At 37.5% G+C, this 13,707-nt stretch overlaps 1 protein-coding gene across 3 annotated transcripts in view; it reads right to left on the reverse strand.

Moving 5' to 3' along the window:
• Positions 1 to 890: 890 nt before the first annotated feature.
• The window catches only part of LOC124021781 (growth hormone-inducible transmembrane protein-like), a 39,061-nt gene continuing 26,244 nt past the window's right edge, over positions 891 to 13,707 (reverse strand). For all 3 annotated transcript variants that reach the window (XM_046336896.1, XM_046336894.1, XM_046336895.1), the window contains one exon: positions 891 to 1,350. In XM_046336896.1, the coding sequence (XP_046192852.1) occupies positions 1,269 to 1,350 (82 nt within the window). In that variant the 3' untranslated portion in view covers positions 891 to 1,268. The remainder of the gene's footprint in view (positions 1,351 to 13,707) is intronic.

Consider the following 13,707-nt stretch of genomic DNA (forward strand, 5'->3'; position numbering starts at 1 on the left):
AAGGGCTTTCCTCCAATCAGTGATCTTTATCCAAAGGGCTTTCCTCCTATCAATGATCTTTATCCATACAGGTCAAGCTGTCCTATCAATGATCTTTATCCAGACAGTTTAGGCTTTCCTCCTATCAGTGATCTTTATCCTGAAGGGCTTTCCTCCTATCAGTGATCTTTATCCAGAAGGGCTTTCCTCCTATCAGTGATCTTTATCCAGAAGGGCTTTCCTCCTATCAGTGATCTTTATCCAGAAGGGCTTTCCTCCTATCAGTGATCTTTATCCAGAAGGGCTTTCCTCCAATCATTGATCTTTATCCAGAAGGGCTTTCCTCCTATCAGTGATCTTTATCCAGAAGGGCTTTCCTCCTATCAGTGATCTTTATCCAGAAGGGCTTTCCTCCTGGTACATATAAATGGTGAATAAAAGGTGATATTTTCCTCGTACTGTTACTTCATGGAGATTCTTCTGACCCAAGATGTTACTGAAAACAGTCCAGACGAGCCTCGACGGGATCACACAAATTATTCAGTGAATAACACTGATCAATATGCTCCCAAAATGTCCATTTGTTTTCATGAAATAGCTGAACATAAATACACCAACTGCATTCTCTTTCACTTTTATTGAATGATACCAGAACAGCGTTGATCACATTCAATCACTTTCATTCTAACAGAAACATCATGTCAAAGCACCACCCATCCAAGGCTCGGCCCGATACAACACATCCAAGTTCAGTCTCTGTCAAGGAGTTAAGCACATAGTCACACGTATTGTATGTGTGGAGGCTAGAAGAAGTACAAGGTTGAGGGATGATATAAATATGTTTGCCCAGCTTTGTCTTGCTTGTCAGGAATGGGAAAACCCACCTCAAGTGAAAATAAATATATATAAAATATAAAGGAACAATTAAGAGGAGGAGACTGAGGGGCGATCTGTGATGTTGACAGATATCCCCATGAACAATCCTGACTTTAAATAAAAATATGCCTCCCTCAGAAGCAAGACAAAACATATTTTTAACATTGTGAATATGGAACAGAGCAAGACGTCTTCCTTACTTGGATGAGTGTCAAAATGGTCTAGGAAATTACAATCCTCTTCTTCACACAAAAGCAACACATTTTTTATTGTGTCAGTTGAAAATGTGTTTTCAAACTAAAAAGTGGGTAACAGCTGGTGTATTGGTGCTAATAGTAGAACATATCGTTGTTGTTCAACTGTGTGGAAGGTTGAAAGGCTTAACGAAGATGTAAAGTCAGACTGGAACGTCTTCATTTCTTTCTGTTTCCTCCGGACAGAATCATCACCATCCTCATGAAGATGTTCAGAGTGTCCATGTAGATCCCCATGCACCTACAAGACAGGATAACACCACAGAGCACCAACCGTCATTATACAAGACAGGATAACAACACAGAGCACCAACCGTCAGCTTCATATATCACCATACAAGACAGGATAAACACCACTAGGCCAGTATTCTACTGTATAGTAGGCCAGAATTATACTGTATCAATGGTATTTAGTATAATATACTGTATCATAATGTATTTAGTATATTAGGACAGTATTATACTGTATCAATGGTATTTAGTATAATATACTGTATCATAATGTATTTAGTATATTAGGACAGTATTATACTGCATCATAGTGGTACCGACAGTATTATACTGCATCATAGTGGTATTATACTGCATCATAGTGGTATTATACTGCATCACAGTGGTACCGACAGTATTATACTGCATCATAGTGGTATTATACTGCATCACAGTGGTACCGACAGTATTATACTTAATCACAGTGGTACTGACAGTATTATACTGCATCATAATGGTACTGACAGTATTATACTGCATCATAGTGGTACTGACAGTATTATACTGCATCATAGTGGTACTGACAGTATTATACTGCATCATAGTGGTACTGACAGTATTATACTGCATCATAATGGTACTGACAGTATTATACTGCATCATAATGGTATTATACTGCATCATAGGGGTACTGACAGTATTATACTGCATCATAGTAGGACCGACAGTATTATACCGTATCACAATGGTACCGACAGTATTATACTGCATCACAATGGTACTGACAGTATTATACTGCATCATAATGGTATTATACTGCATCATAGGGGTACTGACAGTATTATACTGCATCATAGTGGTACAGACAGTATTATACTGCATCATAGTGGTACCGACAGTATTATACTGCATCATAGTGGTATTATACTGCATCATAATGGTACTGACAGTATTATACTGCATCACAGTGGTATTATACTGCATCATAGTGGTATTATACTGCATCATAGTGGTACCGACAGTATTATACTGCATCATAGTGGTATTATACTGCATCATAATGGTACTGACAGTATTATACTGCATCACAGTGGTACTGACAGTATTATACTGCATCATAATGGTACCGACAGTATTATACTGCATCATAATGGTACCGACAGTATTATACTGCATCACAATGGTACCGACAGTATTATACTGCATCACAATGGTACCGACAGTATTATACTGCATCACAATGGTACCGACAGTATTATACTGCATCACAGTGGTACCGACAGTATTATACTGCCTCACAGTGGTACCGACAGTATTATATTGCATCACAGTGGTACCGACAGTATTATACTGCATCATAGTAGGACTGACAGTATTATACTGCATCATAGTGGTATTATACTGCATCACAGTGGTACCGACAGTATTATACTGCATCATAGTAGGACCGACAGTATTATACTGCATCATAGTGGTATTATACTGCATCATAGTGGTATTATACTGCATCATAGTGGTATTATACTGCATCATAGTGGTACTGACAGTATTATACTGCATCATAGTGGTACTGACAGTATTATACTGCATCATAGTGGTACTGACAGTATTATACTGCATCATAGTGGTACTGACAGTATTATACTGCATCATAATGGTACTGACAGTATTATACTGCATCATAATGGTATTATACTGCATCATAGGGGTACTGACAGTATCATACTGCATCATAGTAGGACCGACAGTATTATACCGCATCACAATGGTACCGACAGTATTATACTGCATCATAGTGGTACTGACAGTATTATACTGCATCATAATGGTACCGACAGTATTATACTGCATCACAATGGTACCGACAGTATTATACTGCATCACAATGGTACTGACAGTATTATACTGCATCACAGTGGTACCGACAGTATTATACTGCATCATAGTGGTACCGACAGTATTATACTGCATCATAGTGGTACCGACAGTATTATACTGCATCATAGTGGTATTATACTGCATCATAATGGTACTGACAGTATTATACTGCATCACAGTGGTATTATACTGCATCATAGTGGTATTATACTGCATCATAGTGGTACCGACAGTATTATACTGCATCATAGTGGTATTATACTGCATCATAATGGTACTGACAGTATTATACTGCATCACAGTGGTACTGACAGTATTATACTGCATCACAGTGGTACTGACAGCATTATACTGCATCACAGTGGTACTGACAGTATTATACTGCATCATAGTGGTACCGACAGTATTATACTGCATCATAGTGGTACCGACAGTATTATACTGCATCACAGTGGTACTGACAGTATTATACTGCATCACAGTGGTACTGACAGTATTATACTGCATCATAGTAGGACCGACAGTATTATACTGCATCATAGTGATATTATACTGCATCACAGTGGTACCGACAGTATTATACTGCATCATAGTAGGACCGACAGTATTATACTGCATCATAGTGGTATTATACTGCATCATAGTGGTATTATACTGCATCATAGTGGTATTATACTGCATCATAGTGGTATTATACTGCATCATAGTGGTATTATACTGCATCATAGTGGTACTGACAGTATTATACCGCATCACAATGGTACCGACAGTATTATACCTCATCACAGTGGTACCGACAGTATTATACTGCATCATAATGGTACCGACAGTATTATAATGCATCACAGTGGTACCGACAGTATTATACTGCATCACAATGGTACCGACACTATTATACTGCATCACAGTGGTACTGACAGTATTATACTTCATCACAGTGGTACTGACAGTATTATACTGCATCATAATGGTACTGACAGTATTATACTGCATTACAGTGGTACTGACAGTATTATACTGCATCACAATGGTACCGACAGTATTATACTGCATCATAGTGGTACCGACAGTATTATATTGCATCATAGTGGTACTGACAGTATTATACTGCATCATAGTGGTATTATACTGCATCATAGTGGTATTATACTGCATCATAGTGGTATTATACTGCATCATAGTGGTACTGACAGTATTATACTGCATCATAGTGGTACTGACAGTATTATACTGCATCATAGTGGTACCGACAGTATTATACTGCATCATAGTGGTATTATACTGCATCATAGTGGTATTATACTGCATCACAGTGGTACCGACAGTATTATACTGCATCATAGTGGTATTATACTGCATCACAGTGGTACCGACAGTATTATACTTAATCACAGTGGTACTGACAGTATTATACTGCATCATAATGGTACTGACAGTATTATACTGCATCATAGTGGTACTGACAGTATTATACTGCATCATAGTGGTACTGACAGTATTATACTGCATCATAGTGGTACTGACAGTATTATACTGCATCATAATGGTACTGACAGTATTATACTGCATCATAATGGTATTATACTGCATCATAGGGGTACTGACAGTATTATACTGTATCATAGTAGGACCGACAGTATTATACCGTATCACAATGGTACCGACGGTATTATACTGCATCACAATGGTACCGACAGTATTATACTGCATCATAGTGGTACTGACAGTATTATACTGCATCATAATGGTACTGACAGTATTATACTGCATCATAATGGTATTATACTGCATCATAGGGGTACTGACAGTATTATACTGCATCATAGTAGGACCGACAGTATTATACTGCATCACAATGGTACTAATAGTATTATACTGCATCATAATGGTATTATACTGCATCATAGGGGTACTGACAGTATTATACTGCATCATAGTGGTACCGACAGTATTATACTGCATCATAGTGGTACCGACAGTATTATACTGCATCATAGTGGTATTATACTGCATCATAAAGGTACTGACAGTATTATACTGCATCACAGTGGTATTATACTGCATCATAGTGGTACCGACAGTATTATACTGCATCATAGTGGTATTATACTGCATCATAATGGTACTGACAGTATTATACTGCATCATAGTGGTACCGACAGTATTATATTGCATCATAGTGGTACTGACAGTATTATACTGCATCATAGTGGTATTATACTGCATCATAGTGGTATTATACTGCATCATAGTGGTATTATACTGCATCATAGTGGTATTATACTGCATCATAGTGGTATTATACTGCATCATAGTGGTATTATACTGCATCATAGTGGTATTATACTGCATCATAGTGGTACTGACAGTATTATACTGCATCATAGTGGTACTGACAGTATTATACTGCATCATAGTGGTACCGACAGTATTATACTGCATCATAGTGGTATTATACTGCATCATAGTGGTATTATACTGCATCACAGTGGTACCGACAGTATTATACTGCATCATAGTGGTATTATACTGCATCACAGTGGTACCGACAGTATTATACTTAATCACAGTGGTACTGACAGTATTATACTGCATCATAATGGTACTGACAGTATTATACTGCATCATAGTGGTACTGACAGTATTATACTGCATCATAGTGGTACTGACAGTATTATACTGCATCATAGTGGTACTGACAGTATTATACTGCATCATAATGGTACTGACAGTATTATACTGCATCATAATGGTATTATACTGCATCATAGGGGTACTGACAGTATTATACTGTATCATAGTAGGACCGACAGTATTATACCGTATCACAATGGTACCGACGGTATTATACTGCATCACAATGGTACCGACAGTATTATACTGCATCATAGTGGTACTGACAGTATTATACTGCATCATAATGGTACTGACAGTATTATACTGCATCATAATGGTATTATACTGCATCATAGGGGTACTGACAGTATTATACTGCATCATAGTAGGACCGACAGTATTATACTGCATCACAATGGTACTGACAGTATTATACTGCATCATAATGGTATTATACTGCATCATAGGGGTACTGACAGTATTATACTGCATCATAGTGGTACCGACAGTATTATACTGCATCATAGTGGTACCGACAGTATTATACTGCATCATAGTGGTATTATACTGCATCATAAAGGTACTGACAGTATTATACTGCATCACAGTGGTATTATACTGCATCATAGTGGTATTATACTGCATCATAGTGGTACCGACAGTATTATACTGCATCATAGTGGTATTATACTGCATCATAATGGTACTGACAGTATTATACTGCATCACAGTGGTACTGACAGTATTATACTGCATCATAATGGTACCGACAGTATTATACTGCATCACAGTGGTACCGACAGTATTATACTGCATCACAGTGGTACCGACAGTATTATACTGCATCACAGTGGTACCGACAGTATTATACTGCATCACAGTGGTACCGACAGTATTATACTGCATCACAGTGGTACCGACAGTATTATACTGCATCACAGTGGTACCGACAGTATTATACTGCATCACAGTGGTACTGACAGTATTATACTGCATCACAGTGGTACTGACAGTATTATACTGCATCATAGTAGGACCGACAGTATTATACTGCATCATAGTGGTATTATACTGCATCACAGTGGTACCGACAGTATTATACTGCATCATAGTAGGACCGACAGTATTATACTGCATCATAGTGGTATTATACTGCATCATAGTGGTATTATACTGCATCATAGTGGTATTATACTGCATCATAGTGGTACTGACAGTATTATACTGCATCATAGTGGTACTGACAGTATTATACTGCATCATAGTGGTACTGACAGTATTATACTGCATCATAGTGGTACTGACAGTATTATACTGCATCATAATGGTACTGACAGTATTATACTGCATCATAATGGTATTATACTGCATCATAGGGGTACTGACAGTATTATACTGCATCATAGTAGGACCGACAGTATTATACCGCATCACAATGGTACCGACAGTATTATACTGCATCACAATGGTACCGACAGTATTATACTGCATCATAGTGGTACTGACAGTATTATACTGCATCACAGTGGTACTGACAGTATTATACTGCATCATAGTAGGACCGACAGTATTATACTGCATCATAGTGGTATTATACTGCATCACAGTGGTACCGACAGTATTATACTGCATCATAGTAGGACCGACAGTATTATACTGCATCATAGTGGTATTATACTGCATCATAGTGGTATTATACTGTATCATAGTGGTATAATACTGCATCATAGTGGTACTGACAGTATTATACTGCATCATAGTGGTACTGACAGTATTATACTGCATCATAGTGGTACTGCCAGTATTATACTGCATCATAGTGGTACTGCCAGTATTATACTGCATCATAGTGGTACTGCCAGTATTATACTGCATCATAATGGTACTGCCAGTATTATACTGCATCATAATGGTATTATACTGCATCATAGGGGTACTGACAGTATTATACTGCATCATAGAAGGACCGACAGTATTATACTGCATCATAGTGGTATTATACTGCATCATAGTGGTATTATACTGCATCATAGTGGTATTATACTGCATCATAGTGGTACTGACAGTATTATACTGCATCATAGTGGTACTGACAGTATTATACTGCATCATAGTGGTACCGACAGTATTATACTGCATCATAGTGGTATTATACTGCATCATAGTGGTATTATACTGCATCACAGTGGTACCGACAGTATTATACTGCATCATAGTGGTATTATACTGCATCACAGTGGTACCGACAGTATTATACTTAATCACAGTGGTACTGACAGTATTATACTGCATCATAATGGTACTGACAGTATTATACTGCATCATAGTGGTACTGACAGTATTATACTGCATCATAGTGGTACTGACAGTATTATACTGCATCATAGTGGTACTGACAGTATTATACTGCATCATAATGGTACTGACAGTATTATACTGCATCATAATGGTATTATACTGCATCATAGGGGTACTGACAGTATTATACTGTATCATAGTAGGACCGACAGTATTATACCGTATCACAATGGTACCGACGGTATTATACTGCATCACAATGGTACCGACAGTATTATACTGCATCATAGTGGTACTGACAGTATTATACTGCATCATAATGGTACTGACAGTATTATACTGCATCATAATGGTATTATACTGCATCATAGGGGTACTGACAGTATTATACTGCATCATAGTAGGACCGACAGTATTATACTGCATCACAATGGTACTAATAGTATTATACTGCATCATAATGGTATTATACTGCATCATAGGGGTACTGACAGTATTATACTGCATCATAGTGGTACCGACAGTATTATACTGCATCATAGTGGTACCGACAGTATTATACTGCATCATAGTGGTATTATACTGCATCATAAAGGTACTGACAGTATTATACTGCATCACAGTGGTATTATACTGCATCATAGTGGTACCGACAGTATTATACTGCATCATAGTGGTATTATACTGCATCATAATGGTACTGACAGTATTATACTGCATCATAGTGGTACCGACAGTATTATATTGCATCATAGTGGTACTGACAGTATTATACTGCATCATAGTGGTATTATACTGCATCATAGTGGTATTATACTGCATCATAGTGGTATTATACTGCATCATAGTGGTATTATACTGCATCATAGTGGTATTATACTGCATCATAGTGGTATTATACTGCATCATAGTGGTATTATACTGCATCATAGTGGTACTGACAGTATTATACTGCATCATAGTGGTACTGACAGTATTATACTGCATCATAGTGGTACCGACAGTATTATACTGCATCATAGTGGTATTATACTGCATCATAGTGGTATTATACTGCATCACAGTGGTACCGACAGTATTATACTGCATCATAGTGGTATTATACTGCATCACAGTGGTACCGACAGTATTATACTTAATCACAGTGGTACTGACAGTATTATACTGCATCATAATGGTACTGACAGTATTATACTGCATCATAGTGGTACTGACAGTATTATACTGCATCATAGTGGTACTGACAGTATTATACTGCATCATAGTGGTACTGACAGTATTATACTGCATCATAATGGTACTGACAGTATTATACTGCATCATAATGGTATTATACTGCATCATAGGGGTACTGACAGTATTATACTGTATCATAGTAGGACCGACAGTATTATACCGTATCACAATGGTACCGACGGTATTATACTGCATCACAATGGTACCGACAGTATTATACTGCATCATAGTGGTACTGACAGTATTATACTGCATCATAATGGTACTGACAGTATTATACTGCATCATAATGGTATTATACTGCATCATAGGGGTACTGACAGTATTATACTGCATCATAGTAGGACCGACAGTATTATACTGCATCACAATGGTACTGACAGTATTATACTGCATCATAATGGTATTATACTGCATCATAGGGGTACTGACAGTATTATACTGCATCATAGTGGTACCGACAGTATTATACTGCATCATAGTGGTACCGACAGTATTATACTGCATCATAGTGGTATTATACTGCATCATAAAGGTACTGACAGTATTATACTGCATCACAGTGGTATTATACTGCATCATAGTGGTATTATACTGCATCATAGTGGTACCGACAGTATTATACTGCATCATAGTGGTATTATACTGCATCATAATGGTACTGACAGTATTATACTGCATCATAATGGTACCGACAGTATTATACTGCATCACAATGGTACCGACAGTATTATACTGCATCACAGTGGTACCGACAGTATTATACTGCATCACAGTGGTACCGACAGTATTATACTGCATCACAGTGGTACCGACAGTATTATACTGCATCACAGTGGTACCGACAGTATTATACTGCATCACAGTGGTACCGACAGTATTATACTGCATCACAGTGGTACTGACAGTATTATACTGCATCACAGTGGTACTGACAGTATTATACTGCATCATAGTAGGACCGACAGTATTATACTGCATCATAGTGGTATTATACTGCATCACAGTGGTACCGACAGTATTATACTGCATCATAGTAGGACCGACAGTATTATACTGCATCATAGTGGTATTATACTGCATCATAGTGGTATTATACTGCATCATAGTGGTATTATACTGCATCATAGTGGTACTGACAGTATTATACTGCATCATAGTGGTACTGACAGTATTATACTGCATCATAGTGGTACTGACAGTATTATACTGCATCATAGTGGTACTGACAGTATTATACTGCATCATAATGGTACTGACAGTATTATACTGCATCATAATGGTATTATACTGCATCATAGGGGTACTGACAGTATTATACTGCATCATAGTAGGACCGACAGTATTATACCGCATCACAATGGTACCGACAGTATTATACTGCATCACAATGGTACCGACAGTATTATACTGCATCATAGTGGTACTGACAGTATTATACTGCATCACAGTGGTACTGACAGTATTATACTGCATCATAGTAGGACCGACAGTATTATACTGCATCATAGTGGTATTATACTGCATCACAGTGGTACCGACAGTATTATACTGCATCATAGTAGGACCGACAGTATTATACTGCATCATAGTGGTATTATACTGCATCATAGTGGTATTATACTGTATCATAGTGGTATAATACTGCATCATAGTGGTACTGACAGTATTATACTGCATCATAGTGGTACTGACAGTATTATACTGCATCATAGTGGTACTGCCAGTATTATACTGCATCATAGTGGTACTGCCAGTATTATACTGCATCATAGTGGTACTGCCAGTATTATACTGCATCATAATGGTACTGCCAGTATTATACTGCATCATAATGGTATTATACTGCATCATAGGGGTACTGACAGTATTATACTGCATCATAGTAGGACCGACAGCATTATACTGCATCACAATGGTACCGACAGTATTATACTGCATCATAGTGGTACTGACAGTATTATACTGCATCATAATGGTACCGACAGTATTATACTGCATCACAATGGTACTGACAGTATTATACTGCATCACAGTGGTACCGACAGTATTATACTGCATCATAGTGGTACCGACAGTATTATACTGCATCATAGTGGTACCGACAGTATTATACTGCATCATAGTGGTATTATACTGCATCATAATGGTACTGACAGTATTATACTGCATCACAGTGGTATTATACTGCATCATAGTGGTATTATACTGCATCATAGTGGTACCGACAGTATTATACTGCATCATAGTGGTATTATACTGCATCATAATGGTACTGACAGTATTATACTGCATCACAGTGGTACTGACAGTATTATACTGCATCATAGTGGTACCGACAGTATTATACTGCATCATAGTGGTACCGACAGTATTATACTGCATCACAGTGGTACTGACAGTATTATACTGCATCATAGTAGGACCGACAGTATTATACTGCATCATAGTGGTATTATACTGCATCATAGTGGTATTATACTGCATCATAGTGGTATTATACTGCATCATAGTGGTATTATACCGCATCATAGTGGTACTGACAGTATTATACCGCATCACAATGGTACCGACAGTATTATACCTCATCACAGTGGTACCGACAGTATTATACTGCATCATAATGGTACCGACAGTATTATACTGCATCACAGTGGTACCGACAGTATTATACTGCATCACAGTGGTACTGACAGTATTATACTGCATCACAATGGTACTGACAGTATTATACTGCATCACAGTGGTACTGACAGTATTATACTTCATCACAGTGGTACTGACAGTATTATACTGCATCATAATGGTACTGACAGTATTATACTGCATTACAGTGGTACCGACAGTATTATACTGCATCACAATGGTACCGACAGTATTATACTGCATCACAATGGTACCGACAGTATTATACTGCATCATAGTGGTACCGACAGTATTATACTGCATCATAGTGGTATTATACTGCATCATAGTGGTATTATACTGCATCATAGTGGTATTATACTGCATCATAGTGGTATTATACTGCATCATAGTGGTATTATACTGCATCATAGTGGTATTATACTGCATCATAGTGGTATTATACTGCATCATAGTGGTATTATACTGCATCATAGTGGTATTATACTGCATCATAGTGGTATTATACTGCATCATAGTGGTACTGACAGTATTATACTGCATCATAGTGGTACTGACAGTATTATACTGCATCATAGTGGTACTGACAGTATTATACTGCATCATAATGGTACTGACAGTATTATACTGCATCATAATGGTATTATACTGCATCATAGGGGTACTGACAGTATTATACTGCATCATAGTAGGACCGACAGTATTATACCGCATCACAATGGTACCGACAGTATTATACTGCATCACAATGGTACCGACAGTATTATACTGCATCATAGTGGTACTGACAGTATTATACTGCATCACAGTGTTACTGACAGTATTATACTGCATCATAGTAGGACCGACAGTATTATACTGCATCATAGTAGGACCGACAGTATTATACTGCATCATAGTAGGACCGACAGTATTATACTGCATCATAGTGGTATTATACTGCATCACAGTGGTACCGACAGTATTATACTGCATCATAGTAGGACCGACAGTATTATACTGCATCATAGTGGTATTATACTGCATCATAGTGGTATTATACTGCATCATAGTGGTACTGACAGTATTATACTGCATCATAGTGGTACTGACAGTATTATACTGCATCATAGTGGTACTGACAGTATTTTACTGCATCATAGTGGTACTGACAGTATTATACTGCATCATAATGGTACTGACAGTATTATACTGCATCATAATGGTATTATACTGCATCATAGGGGTACTGACAGTATTATCCTGCATCATAGTAGGACCGACAGTATTATACCGCATCACAATGGTACCGACAGTATTATACTGCATCACAATGGTACCGACAGTATTATACTGCATCATAGTGGTACTGACAGTATTATACTGCATCACAATGGTACTGAGAGTATTATACTGCATCACAGTGGTACTGACAGTATTATACTGCATCATAGTGGTACCGACAGTATTATACTGCATCATAGTGGTATTATACTGCATCATAATGGTACTGACAGTATTATACTGCATCACAGTGGTATTATACTGCATCATAGTGGTATTATACTGCATCATAGTGGTACCGACAGTATTATACTGCATCATAGTGGTATTATACTGCATCATAATGGTACTGACAGTATTATACTGCATCACAGTGGTACTGACAGTATTATACTGCATCATAGTGGTACCGACAGTATTATACTGCATCATAGTGGTACCGACAGTATTA

The sequence above is a fragment of the Oncorhynchus gorbuscha genome, unplaced genomic scaffold, assembly GCF_021184085.1.
Source record: "Oncorhynchus gorbuscha isolate QuinsamMale2020 ecotype Even-year unplaced genomic scaffold, OgorEven_v1.0 Un_scaffold_1206, whole genome shotgun sequence".
NCBI classification, from domain to species: domain Eukaryota; kingdom Metazoa; phylum Chordata; class Actinopteri; order Salmoniformes; family Salmonidae; genus Oncorhynchus; species Oncorhynchus gorbuscha.